The sequence below is a fragment of the Eucalyptus grandis genome, chromosome 1, assembly GCF_016545825.1.
Source record: "Eucalyptus grandis isolate ANBG69807.140 chromosome 1, ASM1654582v1, whole genome shotgun sequence".
NCBI lineage: Eukaryota > Viridiplantae > Streptophyta > Magnoliopsida > Myrtales > Myrtaceae > Eucalyptus > Eucalyptus grandis.
The window spans coordinates 39,491,550-39,507,636 of NC_052612.1; the positions used below are offsets into that span (position 1 = coordinate 39,491,550).

The 16,087-nt window shown below is 41.8% G+C and overlaps 2 protein-coding genes across 4 annotated transcripts; both read right to left on the reverse strand.

Annotated features, from left to right (window-relative positions):
• Positions 1-2,671: 2,671 nt before the first annotated feature.
• On the reverse strand, positions 2,672-7,400 carry LOC104457292 (mitogen-activated protein kinase 20). The gene is given in 9 exon segments (XM_039313824.1): positions 2,672-3,009; positions 3,012-3,051; positions 3,194-3,349; positions 3,451-3,600; positions 4,891-4,950; positions 5,027-5,154; positions 5,448-5,856; positions 6,653-6,740; positions 6,862-7,400. Coding segments are annotated over 9 exon segments (1,398 nt in total). The 5' UTR covers positions 7,074-7,400; the 3' UTR covers positions 2,672-2,854.
• A 715-nt stretch (positions 7,401-8,115) lies between these two features.
• LOC104441814 (mitogen-activated protein kinase 20) lies at positions 8,116-15,111 on the reverse strand. 3 transcript variants are annotated; one of them, XM_010055058.3, is made up of 10 exons: positions 14,350-15,111; positions 12,192-12,600; positions 11,757-11,884; positions 11,608-11,667; positions 10,172-10,321; positions 9,915-10,070; positions 9,560-9,771; positions 9,286-9,387; positions 9,036-9,169; positions 8,116-8,958 (listed from the first exon to the last, which is right to left on the reverse strand). In XM_010055058.3, the coding sequence occupies exons 1-10, from the start codon at positions 14,371-14,373 to the stop codon at positions 8,495-8,497; spliced, it is 1,839 nt and encodes a 612-aa protein (XP_010053360.2). In that variant the 5' UTR covers positions 14,374-15,111; the 3' UTR covers positions 8,116-8,494. The 3 variants fall into 3 exon arrangements, with proteins under 3 accessions (XP_010053360.2, XP_039169749.1, XP_018731623.2); XM_039313815.1 differs by lacking the exon at positions 14,350-15,111 and adding an exon at positions 14,143-14,282 and having other exon boundaries at positions 8,116-8,949; XM_018876078.2 differs by lacking the exon at positions 14,350-15,111 and adding an exon at positions 14,143-14,274.
• Between the last annotated feature and the right edge of the window lie 976 nt (positions 15,112-16,087).

A 16,087-nucleotide genomic window follows, 5' to 3' on the forward strand; every position in this document is an offset into this window, starting at 1 on the left:
CATTTCGGGAGACAAGAAACGTCAGTCCTTGTCGCGCGTCGTCTTGTTCGACGCCGACTCTTTGCCCCTCCTCCTGCGCACCCTCGTGCCAGCCGAGAGGCTCGTGGGGTTGGACAGAAATAGAGAAAGGAGCAGGAATCGTACGTAGAACACGACGAAGTTATGGGAGTACCGGCGAGTTATGGAATCTCTTTGACTTTTCAAGAACGTTAGGAATCTATAACGCGACTGAAGGGTCCCTCCCTCCCTCTCTCTCTCTCTCTCTTCTTGAGAGGTCCTTGAGTTGGTGGACGATGGGGTCGTAGGGCGGCTTTTTATCAGAAAGGGACAGCTGAGAACCGATTGTCACAGCTTTTGGTTTTGGTCCTGATCTGTGGGGGGGCGCGAAGGGAAGGGGATTCTTTATGACGTCGATGGCGTGTTCATCGTTTTTATGCGGCTTGACGTCGATGGTGTGTTCATCGTTTTTATGCGGCTTGTTTAGATTTTGGGAAGTGCCCGTTAGCTTAGCAAGTCGTTTGGCAATGGGAGTTGACTAGGGAGATTGAATGATGACTATTGGGAGTGCGTGTGAGAGAACAGAGAAGACAACGCCATGCCTTCGCTGTACATCATGATGTTTTTGTCTGATCAAGAAGCTAAAGCCGAGGTTGCCTTCGAAAGTCGTGGATGATATTCCGGTATTTCGCGGTAGATCAGATCCCGCAACTCCTCCTTCATTAGCCTTCGTCTCTCGAACTCGAACTCTGATGGAATCGGCTGACTTGCCAGTTCTCTATATATTTTCGCTACACCCTACCGTAATAAATATATAAAATAAAATAAAAACACGAGCATTCACATTCGCATCAGATCAAATCGAGACTATCAAAACCAGGCAAGGCAACTCAAGCCATTTGAACTCTAGAGCTGCCTCGACTAAGACATTTGCATGACTGTTGAATTCCAGTAAACGAGCGCAAGCGCAAGCATTTGTTCCGAAAGTGTACAGACATCGAGACAAACCTCTTCAGTGGTCGGTTGATCCTTTGGGTTAAAGGCAAGAAGCCTCTGCAGTAGCTGCAGTGCCAAAGGGTCTGTGTGCGAAATGGAACCTCGTACTAGTCAAGTATCTCCTTGTTCTCTCGTTTCTGATCTGAAAGAAACACAGACTAAGGTCATATCGAAACCCAGAAAACACAGCGAATGCACACGGTTGAGTTGTTATTTTGCAGCGATCACCTACGAGATGATATCTAATAATGGGGTTCCGAGCAGATCCGTTATTAAGTCTAGCTGATTGATCACATTTTTCCCTGGAAACAATGGCTTCGTGGCGAGTGGCTCGGCGAAGATGCAGTAAATGCTCCATATGTCAGTTGCAGGGCTACACCGTACCGAGATGCCATAACTGATGATAAGAAGGTCCACAAACCGATAGCATAATAGATGTCTTGGTAAAGGACGATAAGTATCTGCAAGAACGACGTACGATTTTAGCAGTACCCCGACTTTGGCTACATCGACTTAGTGGTTCGCCATAACATCGCGTTATTCACTTCGACAGGACATGTAAAGCTCATAAACCAGCTTGCTTTGAGAAGTACACACCTGGACAAATCAAGCGAATAGAGAGAAATGTATTACATCCGATGGTCTCGTCTCTAAATTCCCTAAGTTATAAAGGAACCTTCCATGAGAAGTAGATCGACCAGGACCACTCATGACGCATAATGCATTCTTGGCTTCTTCAAAGATATTTGAGAAGGGCTATATTTCAGTTTCCTTCGATCACCCTACCGAGTGGTGCCTGACAAATTACGGACATTACTCATATGTAAAGTTCACTGAAAATAAACGTGAGTGATGTCAATGTTTGTAATCCTCCAATTAGAAGAGTGGTTTGGAAAAATATGGCTTATTTTACGAAGTAATTTGCATTACTGAATAAGCTCCAGAGGGAGCATGAACGGCGTAGCACTCCATAGAAAAGAAGTTTTGATCATCTGTAGCAAAAGACAGCGCAGTGACGCATATACAAGTCCTGTATCTCTACAGCCTAAAGCTTATTACACCACAGACGACAGAAATTTCCATGATAACCCAAGAGTAAGACGATCTGCACAGTTCTGGAGCTTTGTACCACATTGTAGCAGCTTAATCCTGAAAGCAGCAAGCACCATCCCAGAGACGTCAACATATATATTCACTTCTGCAAATTATGACGACTGGAAATAACGTATGAAGTAACATACAGTCCAATTTGGTGTTATGAGTGCCTCACTAAAAGCACATCTTGCTAACCCAGAAAACAATGCATTGGGGAATATATGCGCGAATGGAACGGACTGCTTCTTCCTTATACTAGTCAAGTATATCCTTGCCTTCTCATTTCTTATCTCGGAGAAACGCAGTGAAAGGTCCTATCAAAACCCAAAAAACAATGCATCTGCACACGGCTGAGTTGATAATTTTTTAGTAATCACCCTCATGATGATATCTAATGATGGGGTTCTGAGCAGATCCGTTATTAAATCTAGCTGATGAACAACATTTTTCCCCAGAAACAATGGCTTCCCAGCAAGTAACTTGGCAAAGATGCAGCCTACGCTCCAATTGTCAACTGCTGGGGGTATACTGTATTGAGATGCCGTAACATATGATAAGGTCCGCAAATCAACAGAGTAAGACATGTCTAAAAAATAAAAGAATAAAATTCGCAAGAATGATGTTCGATTGGTACCCCGACTCTCGACAAATCGACTTGGTAGTTTGCCATAATATCAAGGTACACTTTAACATGACATGTAAAGCTCATGAACAAGCTTGCTTTAAGTACACATCTGGACTAACCAAGTAAATAAAGAGAAATTTATCAAATCTGATGTTTTCCAGTCAAGTAGTCCTTAAGAAGTTGAGGGTGATATTCAAGGATTTCTCGGAAAATTAGCTCCTGTATATCCTCCTTGGTAACCCTTCGTCTCTCAAACTCGAATTCCATCTTTGTAATGGGCTGGCATGAAGGTTCCTTTCAATTTTGGCTAGTCCTTTGAAATATGGATCTGCTAATGCCTACAAAAAGGTCACATTCTTTAGTACATGACTACACAACACCAAGGAAAGTAAGGGAAGATAATAGGCAATCAGGCATCTCTAACCTAAAGAACAAGCATACTAAAGTGATCAGATAAATGAAGACAGATAAGATCTCAACCTCTTCAGCAGTAGGGCGATCTTTTGGATCAAAAGCAAGAAGCCTTTCCAATAGCCGCAGAGCTAAAGGGTCTGCATTTGGGAATTTCATCTCAAATGGCATAGGCTGCTTTTTCCTCATGCAAGTTAAGTATCTTCTTGCCTTGTCATTTTGGACCTGCGTGTGTTGACAATTTATAAGGATCTACCTTCCTCGTATTTATCTAGAAGATAAATCACTTATAAAACCCAGAACGTCATAAAGAAATAATTCCATACCCTTGTAATGGAATCTAGTGAAGGTGTTCCAAGGAGATCGGTCATTAGATCCAGCTGATGTACAACATTTTTTACAGGAAACAGTGGCTTCCCAGTCAGTACTTCAGCAAAGATGCAGCCTATACTCGATATGTCAATTGCAGGAGTATACTGCATTGCAATCACACAACATTGTAAGTTTGCCAGACAAAAAGTTCAATATCAAAGAGAATTTGAGGTGCATTTTAAGTTGCCAATCTACTTGCTTATCTTCAGAAAACATCCAACTCTAATATCTCTATATGAGAAACAGAAGATAACAAAAGTGCAAAGCATATTCTATAGCCCAATGTCTCTATGAAAGCATTAAAGCCACTTAGCTATGTCGGATTCAAGTAGTGTATCTGCTATTGTCATCTCCATCAGAGTCATGGCCCTTCCATCATGTTATTTAACGGTTCCAGTCACTTTCAGTTTCCTTCAACAAGAACTCTCCGTCCAAATTGGGAAATCTCATTAAAATCCAAGCAATTACCTGCTAGCCTAATTCTACCTCGTAGAAACAAAAAAGTTCTCCTACCACTCACAAGGTTTTATAGCTGCATATCTCACCCAACAAAAGAATTGCCCAGCCAATCATCACAGATTTCTGCCCATATGCATGATTGTATCCAGTCAAGTTCCCATATTAATGTTTTTCCAACTGATTTATCCCTCTTCTCTCCCAGAAATCGCAATGTGATGATCAACATGCTCACCAACTTTAAAAAAACTCCTCAACTTCTAGCTCAACAAATTTCAGAACATAGAAAAGTTCCTAGAATTGCAGAATTTTCTTTTATGAGTAAGTCAAGCTTATAAAAAAAGGGTTCCACTACTCTGGGAACTTTTGTATATACCCAGAGCTGCAGAATGTTGAATTTACCAAAGCATTCACATGTCTCGTCTAGACTTCAAGCAAATGACATAAGTCATGCTCTGTTTGAGAAACTATAAACCCAGACTGTCTCTGGCATATCAACATAGAGCTCCACAAACCCCACAGAGAAAATATTTAAGAAGTTGAGAACTTCATGAAAATATGAAGAGAATACATAATGATGCAATAGGTTGATATTGGTCGGTAAAATAGTCAAATAGAAGATATTTAGATCAAGCCTCAAATTTCCAACATATGAAGTGCAGAAGCAAAGTAAAAGCAAACAAAACCAGTCGTTTAACATGTTCTGCTCATAACGAAAGAAGTCACTCTAATAACCAATTGACTAAAAAGAATAGATGGAATGTAATAGCTTTGATTCCAAGAAAATGCACTAGCAAGCCTTGCAAAAGGAGCTATAGCTATGTTGATCCATATAGGTACAAAGACAGAACAGGGGTCTCTGATCTTAAAATGCATGATGACAAGCTTATGCTGTTAATAATTCTTACAGGAAAAATAAGATGCATGACCACCATTACCTTGGAGAAAAATGATCCACACAGTTCTGGAGCTCTATACCATCTTGTAGCAACGTAATCCTGTATCAAGTAAAGGGCAGAGCATTAGCACCCATCTTCCACCAATGTGAAAACGGCAAATTAAGAAGATACATACACTCCAGAATACGGTGGAGGGTGTAGCATCAAACGCGACCCTTGCTAAACCAAAATCACAGATTTTGAGCTTACAATTTGCATTTTCCAAAATGTTCTTTGGTTTCAAATCACGATGGTAGACATTTGCTGCAATCACATGCATAAATATCAGAAACAGTCTGTACCAACTTGAAAAGAAGACAACTAATCACCAGAAGACTATCATGCTCGGATGATATAGATAAACAGCGGATCAGAGCCACGAAAAATATAGTTTATTTGTTTACAGAAGTGAGCATCCACAATGGACATATGAACTGTCAGAAAAAGACCAATTAAAAGTTTTAAATGTGTCAATTAGTAGGTAGGTGCAGGAAAAAAGAAAGGATTTGGTTACCTACAATGAAAGAAGTGACAACAAAGCTAAGAGTGAGGGATACCTGTATGAATATACTTCAAAGCACGAAGTAGCTGGTAGAGAAAAAACAGGTAATGCTCCTTTGTTAAGTCATCATTAGCTTTAATGACTTGGTGAAGATCCGACTCCATCAGCTCAAAAACAACATAAATATCCTTAAAATCTCTTCTGGAAGGTGGCAACATTATGTGCTTTGTTTCAACAATGTCAGGATGCTGTAGAAGCCTCAACAGCTTGATCTCACGAAGAACTCTAGCTGCATCAGATATGTTCTCAAATATATTGGGTATCTTCTTTATAGCTACTTTTTCACCAGTATGGGTATCGATTGCTGAGCAGACAACCCCCTGACTCCCTTTCCCAATAACCTCTTGAATTTCATATTGATTTGCATCTCCACAGTCAGATAAGAAGTCCATTTCTGCAGAATTCTGAGGCATGGAGATTTGATTCAGCATGAAAACACTATAGAAAGTCCATGTTATGGACTTTTTTTTTTCTATAGAAAGTCCGTGTTATGGACATGGTTACTAGAAAAAGTTCGGAGTTTCAAACCAATGTCAAGGCGGAAGCAACAAAGTTACACATATAAATGCAAAATACACACGACAGAACAGGAATTCTCAACGCAAAACAAGGGGAAATCTTGAATTGATCGTTACAGATTTGAAAATGCACAGCAAATGGTGCCCAGAACAACCTAGCAGGAAATGCTTTCTGATATGAGATGGATGTCCTAGGCAATGAAATGCTCGATATGCTTAAAAATCTTGATTAAATATCTTAAATGACTAGTCTGCAACAACAACAAAGAAATGATTCCCCATGGTGCTTCTACTTCACCTTTCGACTTTGACTAATCAACAAAACCAGAACCCTACCCTTGTGAGATTCCAAAGAAAGCATTTCAAGATTTCAAGAGAATCTTTCACTTGCGCGAAGGTCGAGTCAAACAGTTTCCAATTAATCCATTCGATACTTGTTAGGCCTTCAACTTTTAGATATGCACAACCTAGCTCGAACTCTCAACAGATACGATTGTCGGCTTAAAATGGCTTGGTGATCCTTAAAATACAGAAGCTCGCTCTCCCCCTATTTTCTATTCTCCTCCCTGGTTCGAAATCAACGCACATATAATTGCGTGAACTGAAGACAAATACTATTGAAACCGGAAATGTTTTGGTTTTCTATGTCTTAACTAGCACCGAATTCACTTACAATCCTGACCTGATCGTCCGCAGACCCACTTCTCGTTCCTTCGGAATATCTTGTCTCACCTGAATCCTGGCCACTCATTGCCTCCATCGCTCCAACTCTGAAACAGATGAAACAACGGTCAGGATCGAATTTGAGCTCCAACATCAAAACCTAACGATAGGAAGCCGGACATCCCAACATAATTTCCAGTGAGCCCCTAACATAAGTTCAATAAAAACCTTTTACGATCCTGAGTCTGTCGTGTCTCATCTAGTCGCGGAGCAGCAGGTGCAATTGACCTGGGGACAGAGGAACTGATCCCGCCGAGGCAATTGCTGCAGGCTCGAGGAGATGACGAGGCAGAAGACAAAGCAGTGAGGCACACCGGCGAGCCTGGATTAACATTGTAAAAATCACCGTTGGGATCGAAGGTCGGGAACTTGAAAACCATCTTCTGCGCCGATCAGTCCTCAGCTCGAGCTAGAACCCAAAAAGAGGCAACAACCAAGAAGGCAAGAACTAAGGGTCGTCGTCTGTAATTTCTTCGAAGTTTACATAACTGAAAGACCGCAGATGACAACAAGAAGCGGTTTAACAATTCAACATCGATCGCTGTTGAAACCATCTTTAATTCTCTTGGCTTTTCATATGTTGAGTGTGCGGGGGTGGTGAAGTCAACGAAGGTTTCCAATAGACAAATGCAAATTGCAGGCAGGTAGAACCGACGGTGCGTAAGATTCTGAGGGTGACTATCGAAAACGATGAGCATCGGCGTTTGACATTTCCCGCCAGGCACATCGATGGTTGGTTCATGAGCTGAAAGACGAACAGGAGGAGGATACCACGGTGACTACAGATATGGCGGGAAACGAGTTTCTCTTTTCTTCCCTCAGCAAGATGCCTATCTATCTGGCCCCTCACCCACAATTCACATGCAAAATCGATAGAAAGACCGCTCGTTTGGGCAAGCGAGGAACATCTAAGCACCCACATCGCATTCGCCTTACGATTTTTTGAACCGAATTCTAAAGATCGATCTTCAATAGTAGTTGGCGATTATGTACCACGATGGCCAGCGAGCGGGGAAAAACAACGTAATTCGCTTCAAACCGGATGTCGAGAAACATCAACCTATGTAATGTTTGTTCCTAGTTTATCACTTCTCTTCATAAATCAATCTTAATACCCCAAGACGCGTGAGAGAGAGAGAGAGACATTTCCTTCATTGATGACTCTACCCTTGTAAGCATTCTTTGTGAAGGGCGGGAGGGGGAGAGAGAGAGAGAGAGAGATTTCCTTTACTGATCAATACCCTTTTAAGCATTCTTCATCTCACAAAGAATGCATTCGGTATGAAAACGTACGTCTCGTCGGGTAAATCCTAAACGCACTTTCTGTTCCAAATGTTCGTGTTTTGGATTTCATAAAAGGAAAGTACGTTGTACCCCCCGGGCGCGCCCGTGCAATAGAGGCAGCCCTGGGGTTCATCACCGTAACAAATGTTCGATCACTCCTTTCACTAAGATCAGTTCGGAAGGTAAAGATCCAACCGTGATTAATTGCGTCTTCCGACATTGATTTATTTATTCTACACACCATTTCTCCAGGACACATTCAAAGGCTTCAACAAAGAGAGAGGGAGGGAGGGAGTATAGAATCAGCAGTATAATTCACTAACAGTATAGTTTTTGAACAAATGTACTTGCCGGGTGCCCATGACGACCTGCCTCCTCCGCGAGATGTGCACCACACCAGCAATCAGTTTTCCGCGGCAAACCCAACACACAGAATTGGGTCATCTCCATCCCGAAAGAAGAGCCAGTCACGGGTCACTGTATTCAGACAAGCCAACACTACGCTAACGCCCTTTCTTCAATACATTCTTGTCATACCAAACTGTACAGACCCGACCTTCCGGTGAGATGCCGCGTTGGCAGCAGCGGCAGCTGCAGCACCAATCCCGCCATACTGTGTCTTTGCCGCTAAAAAGTTTGCATCTATTGCAGCCCTCTCCTCGCCATTCTCCATTTTGCCCCCACCTATCCTTGTCATAAAGAACGGGTTCGTGTCTATGTTTATGGCAACGTCTGTCGCTAACTTCGCTGCAATCCCACAGTGTGGAATCTGCTTGGCATGGGCAGCAGCCACTTCTCTCTCGGCTTCAGTCCCATGCCGTTCTTGCTTTCCCATGCTCGCTTTATTGTAGCAGTATGCAGGAGGCATTGGCTGCGAGGGGAAGACAGTACCTCGGATCATCGTTCGAGGATCATACACATCTTTCGCAATGTGCCTGTTCTCATACGGAACAACTGGGCCCACGACTCTTCCTGGTTTGGCTGAGCAGCGACAATATCAGCACAAGAATCACCCATTCACTAGTAAAAGCAAATGTGCATGGAAGAAGGTTAACTACCGATTGGAAGTCTTTGGGTTGCTTGGAAGTTCCTGGATGGGTTCACTTCCTCGGCCTGAGTTGGCTGATCTTTATAGCTGTTTATTTTTGGTTGTTCCTTTGGCAGAACTGAATTCGAATGTACTACGGTAGACCTGTGATTGCACAAGGCATGCAATGTCACGGTTCAAAACTCAGATACAAACACAAGACATACAATTTGATGCGAGCAAAACAAAGAAGGGGGGGGTGACATGAAACCCAAATGTACCTTGGCAAAGACACGTGCTTTCTTTCTAGAGGGGCCGAAGCACCACTTTTACCACCATTTTCCTCCAGCTGTGCAAACTGTTTCCTGAATTGATCGACAGCGCTGTACACAACATAGACAAAAGGAAAGATCAAGGTGGAGCAACCAGTGAGTCAACTGAAGAAACAGCGGACAGATCAAGTTATAGCAATCATTATGGGCATTGACAATGTTCTTCAAGCAACAAAGAGAACCGAGAGACAGATTGACTACACCCAATAAAAGTGGTACTGACCTCGGATATAGAAAATTGGTCCTCTCAGTTCCATTCACGTAGTCCTTAAGAAGTTGAGGGTGATATTCAAGGATTTCTCGGAAAATTAGCTCCCGTATATCCTCCTTGGTAACCCTTCGTCTCTCAAACTCGAATTCCATCTTTGTAATGGGCTGGCATGAAGGTTCCCTTTCAATTTTGGCTAGTCCTTTGAAATATGGATCTGCTAATGCCTACAAAAAGGTCATATTCTTTAGTACATGACTACACAACACCAAGGAAAGTACGGGAAGATAATAGGCAATCAGGTATCTCTAACCTAAAGAACAAGCATACTAAAATGATCAGATAAAATGAAGACAGATAAGATCTCAACCTCTTCAGCAGTAGGGCGATCTTTTGGATCAAAAGCAAGAAGCCTTTCCAATAGCCGCAGAGCTAAAGGGTCTGCATTTGGGAATTTCAGCTCAAATGGCATAGGCTGCTTTTTCCTCATGCAAGTTAAGTATCTTCTTGCCTTGTCATTTCGGACCTGCATGTGTTGACAATTTATAAGGATCTGCCTTCCTCATGTTTATCTAGAAGATAAATCACTTATAAAACCAAGAACATCATAAAGAAATAATTTCATACCCTTGTAATGGTATCTAGTGAAGGTGTTCCAAGGAGATCGGTCATTAGATCCAGCTGATGTACAACATTTTTTCCAGGAAACAGTGGCTTCCCAGTCAGCACTTCAGCAAAGATGCAGCCTATACTCCATATGTCAATAGCAGGAGTATACTGCATTGCAATCACACAATATTGTAAGTTTGCCAGACAAAAAGTTCAATATCAAAGAGAATTTGAGGTGTTGCCAATCCACTTGCTTATCTTCAGAAAACATCCAACTCTAATATCTCTATATGAGAAACAGAAGATAACAAAAGTGCAAAGCATATTCTATAGCCCAGCGTCTCTATGAAAGCATTAAAGCCACTTAGCTATGTCGGATTCAAGTAGTGTATCTGCTATTGTCATCTCTGACAGAGTCATGGCCTTCCATCATGTTATTTAATGGTTCCAGTCTCTTTCAGTTTCCTTCAACAAGAACTCTCCGTCAAAATTGGAAAATCTCTCATTAAAATCCAAGCAATTACCTGCTAGCCTAATTTTACCTCATAGAAACAAAAAAGTCTAGTTTCTACCACTCACAAGATTTTATAGCTGCATATCTCACCCAACAAAAGAATTGCCAAGCCAATCATCACAGATTTCTGCCCATATGCATGATTGTATCCAGTCAAGTTCCCATATTAATGTTGTTCCAACTGATTTATCCCTCTTCTCTCCCAGAAAATGCAATGTGATGATCAACTTGCTCACCAACTTTAAAAAAACTCCTCAACTTCTAGCTCAACAAATTTCAGAAAATAGAAAAGTTCCTAGAATTGCAGAATTTTCTTTTATGAGTAAGTCAGCTTTTAAAAAAGGAGGGTTACGCTTCTCTGGGAACTTTTGTATATTCCCAGAGCTGCAGAATGTTGAATTTGCCAAAGCATTCACATGTCTCGTCTAGACTTCAAGCAAATGACTTAAGTCATGCTCTGTTTGAGAAACTATAAACCCAGACTGTCTCTGGCATATCAACATAGAGTTCCACATCCCCCACAGAGAAAATATTTAAGAAGTTGAGAACTTCATAAAGATATGAAGAGAATACATAATGACGCAATAGGTTCATATTGGTCGGAAAAATAGTCAACTAGAAGATATTTAGATCAAGGCTCAAATTTCCAACATATGAAGTGCAGAAGCAAAGTAAAAGCAAACAAAACCAGTCGTTTAACATGTTCTGCTCATAACGAAAAAAATCACTCTAATAACCAACTGAATAAAAAGAATAGATGGAATGTAACAGCTTTAATTCCAAGAAAATGCATTAACAAGCCTTACAAAAGGAGCTATAGCTATGTTGATCCATGTAGGTACAAAGACACAACAGGGGTCTCTGATCTTAAAATGCATGATGACAAGCTTATGCTGTTAATAATTCTAACAGGAGAAACAAGATGCATGACCACCATTACCTTGGAGAAAAATGATCCACACAGTTCTGGAGCTCTATACCACCTTGTAGCAACATAATCCTGTATCAAGTAAAGGGCAGAGCATTAGCAACCATCTTCCGCCAATGTGAAAGAATTAAAAGTTAAAGGCAAATTAAGAAGATACATACAGTCCAGAATACGGTGGAGGGTGTATCATTGAACGCAACCCTTGCTAAACCAAAATCACAGATTTTGAGCTTACAATTTGCATTTGCCAAAATGTTCTTTGGTTTCAAATCACGATGGTAGACATTTGCTGCAATCACATGCGCAAATATCAGAAACAGTCTGTACCCACTTGAAATGAAGACAACTAATCACCAGAAGACTATCATGCTCAGATGATATAGATAACCAGTGGATCGGAGCCATGAAAAATATAGTTTATTATTTTACAGAAGTGAGCATCCACAATGGACATATGAACCGTCAGAAAAGACCTATTAAAAGTTTTAAATGTGCCAATTAGTAGGTAGGTGCAGGAAAAGAAAGTAAAAAAAAAAAAAAAAGATTTGGTTATGTACAATGAAAGAATTGATGACAGAGCTAAGAATGAGGGATACCTGTATGAATATACTTCAAAGCACGAAGTAGCTGGTAAAGAAAAAACTGGTAATGCTCCTTTGTTAAGTCATCATTAGCCTTAATGACTTGGTGAAGATCCGACTCCATCAGCTCAAAAACAACATATATATCTTTAAAATCTCTTCTGGAAGGTGGCAACATTATGTGCTTTATTTCAACAATGTCAGGATGCCGTAGAAGCCTCAACAACTTAATTTCACGAAGAATTCTAGCTGCATCGGATATGTGCTCAAATATATCGTGTATCTTCTTTATTGCTACTTTTTCACCAGTGTGAGTGTCGATTGCTGAGCAGACAACCCCATAACTCCCTTTCCCAATGACTTCTTGAATTTTATATCGACTTGCATCTCCATATTCAGAGAAGAAGTCCATTTCTGCAGAACTCTGAGGCAGAGAGATTTCTTTCAGCATAGAAACACTATAAAAATGTTTGCAGTGTAAATAACTCGAAGAAAAGTTCAAAATTTCAAAACCATGACAATGAGAACAGCACCAAAGTTACACATCTGAATGCAAAATCACACACAGCAGGACACACATTCCCAATGCGAAACAAGAGGGACTATTAAATTGATCATAACAGATATAAAAATGCACAACAAATGGTACCTAGAACTACTTAGCAGGTGATGCCGAAATCTAGGATTCTGATGATGAGATAGATGACCTAAGCGATGAAATGCTCGATATGCTCAAAAGATGTCAATCAAATATCTCAAATGACTTGTCTACAAAAACAACAACAAAAAGCTCCCCGATGGTGCTTCTGTTTTACCTTTTAACTTTGCCTAATCAACAAAACAAGAACCCCACAGTTTTGAGATTCCAAAGAAAGCCTTTCAAGATTTCAAGAGAATCCTTCACTTATGCAAACTTCGAGTCAAAAGTTTCCAACTTCTATACTGAAGCTCCTATACTGAAAATTTTGGCAATTAAAGTTACAAGAAAAAAGGAAGCTCCTATACTGACAAGTCTAGACTCCAGAGTCTAAAAAATTTTCATACACGGCCTACATGCTAATCTCCGAACTGCCTAATAATTAATTTGGCAAGCAAGGGCAGATAAAAATGCCAAGGATTAACAATTCTATACCGTCAGAACAGTTTATTTTCGCTTTAAGCAACACATGCAAACACCGGTACCTTGCAATTTAAAAGCAAAGGCAATCAACATATTATGCCCAGAACTTTGGCAGGTTAAAATGTTTTCCAGATTGGATAGCTCCCAAGCCCCCCATAGACCGAAAATGAAAAATGAAACAATCTTCCATTGGAATTTGATGATAGATTACAGGGTCAAGGACTAAAAACATGCAAAGAATTAACATAGCATCCCTGGAGTATTTATTAGGTACAGAAAAGCAGACAGATATCCATCAGCTGAAATTCAACTTACTATGTCCTACTTCCAGCCAAGAAACATCCAAGATCAGGGTGATCCATAAAAAACTCCGATTCAAGATGGAAAAGGTGGAACGTGCAAAAAGGAAAAAGAACTCGAGAACAAGAATAGATTCCAATGACAGATAGAACAAATCAATGGAATCAAGCGAGATCAGAAAGAGATGTAAGCACATATTTCAATTCGCAATATCGATATCAGAATAAGAATGAAACCCACCTCCACCATCAAAACTAACTCCTGTTTATTTATGCTGTTTCAAAGCGAAAATGTAACAGAAGCCCCAATAATTTAAGAGGCAGAGCACCCCATAAATGTATTATGATGAGCACCACCCGCTCATAGTGAGGGAGAGAAACCAAAAGTAAAAAATAAAGATAAAAATGAAAGTCAGTGTTTTTATCCTGATCTAGCCCCCGAAATATCCCCACCGAACTGCCACATAACTTAACCCATCTCTAAATTTGCCCCAAAAAAAAAAAAGTCAAACTTTATCCCCAAACGGAGAAGCACAAGAACGTGCACCTTGAAATCAAACTCCACAACTCCAAAGGCATCATAGATTACCATGTCAAACCACATTGCAAATAATCTCTTCCTCTCTCATCTGAACACAATTAGATGCATCCTCACCAGCTTCGTTATAATCATAATTCATCAGAAACCCAGAAATGAACTCTCAAACAAGAAAAGAATAAGCACAGAATCAAGAGATCATCCAAAAGCAATCACCTTCTTCCTCTGATCCTGCTGCATCTTCTTCCCAATTTCTCCACAAAAAAAAAAAGCCTCGACCTTTAGCTCCCAAAAACACCAAAAATTCAGAAACCCGAGACCGAAACAAGCAAAGCCCAAATGTCTTCTACCCTCTTCAAAAGCTCAAGACGAGCACTCAGAAACAAGGCAAATCCATCTTCAGCCGCATTTGCCCCACCTGCCCCTGCTCCGAATCACAAGACGGGAGTCACACCTTATTCTCCTCCCTGAACAGTCCTTCTCCAAGCATAAATCCCTCATGCACTCCCTCCCCAAAACAGCCTCAACCACCCAACAAGACACCCTTTTTCTGGCTATCATATATTTCTCCGATTACGACCGAGCAACTGCAGCACCGGCTCCCGCATATCTACCGGATCCCGAAACCCCGACCTGATTGCCACCGCAAGGAACAACCCCCCCACCACCACCGCCACCCCTCCTTTTCTCTCCACGGAATTCGACGCATCCACCAACTTTTTTGCCTCTCTCTTTTTTGCCTCCTCCTCTGATCCAAGCCTTGAAAGCCAAGGTTCGATCTTTTTCTCTTCTACCGCTTATACACAGCGAATGACGAAAAGGGTTGTGATAAAAAGAGGCCCGGAGCAAGTGTGTAGAAGCAGCAAGCAAGATCTGAAACCACACCGACAAAAGAGAAGCGCTGAGACAGAGAGAGATAGAAAGAGAGAGAGAGAGAGAGAGAGAAAGAGAGTGGGAAATTTATCAGCAAAGAGAGACGAAAAACATATAAGTAAATGAGAGGCCTCGGCTCTCGGGCAGGGACGATGCACGCTCGCCCGCCCGCCCGTATACGGATACGAATACGTATGCAGCGGCAGTGGCAGTGGCGTGGTCGTAATTATGGGGAAGTGGAGGGGGGCGTTTCGGGGAGGCTGGTCCTTCTGGTGGCTCTCGGTGGCCGCGGCAGTTCCCCTTTCGCGATTCCGTTTCTAGAATTACCGCCCTCCCGCCTCTCTCTGCCCGTGCGCGTTCCCGAGTTAGGTACAACTGTGCCATTGGCATCTGGCATCCACGAAAGGTGTCGGACAACTCACCGCTTCACGTGCGCCCCTCCTAGTGGCGGACGCGGCCGAGGGCGGGTGGGACCCGCGAGCGGAGGCGGCGGCGGCAGCGGCGGCGGGCCGGCGGCTTCGCGAAAATTGCCGCCCCCGACCTCACCGGATCACGACCTCGGCTGGTCGCAGCTCGGGCCACGCGAGACCTGCACGATTCAAAATGCGATCCGGCTAGATTCGAGTTTTGACAAAAGAATCTCGATACTTTTATATATAATTAGCGTATGCATAAGCTACATCTGTCGACAAAGCTTGCTTTTTAATGGCAATACGTACGAGTTGTAATGTCGACATCACGTGAATTATTAATTGCATTAGACTTCTCATTTATTTTGACCGGTTTCTGTATGCCATTTTATTTAGACGTGATCGTGTACCAAACAATCCCATGGCCCTAGCCATATTACAAAGGCTGAAGGTCACTTTGGGTGGGCTTGGGTGAGATCATTTCGTAGAAAGCCCTGACTTAATCGATCGGATTCGGCTTGAACCCCTCCGTCGAAACTGTAACAAACAAACCGTCGCACAAATTATATTTTCTAGTGGTAAATATACTCACGGGCCAATCACCTTATACGGCATTAAATAATCCGGTAGTAGCCTGCCCCTAGTCGCTACGGCAAATTGGATCAAATGTC

Bases quoted from the DNA above. Each gene is read 5' to 3' on its own strand.
- LOC104441814 (XM_018876078.2), bottom strand. From the start codon at position 14,199: ATGTGGTTTGACATGGTAATCTATGATGCCTTTGGAGTTGTGGAGTTT. The intron at 12,601-14,142 runs GTGCACGTTCTT...TCTCTGCCTCAG, and splicing joins TTGTGGAGTTTGATTTCAAG to AGTTCTGCAGAAATGGACTT. The intron at 8,959-9,035 runs GTAGTTAACCTT...GTCGCTGCTCAG, and splicing joins AACCCAAAGACTTCCAATCG to CCAAACCAGGAAGAGTCGTG.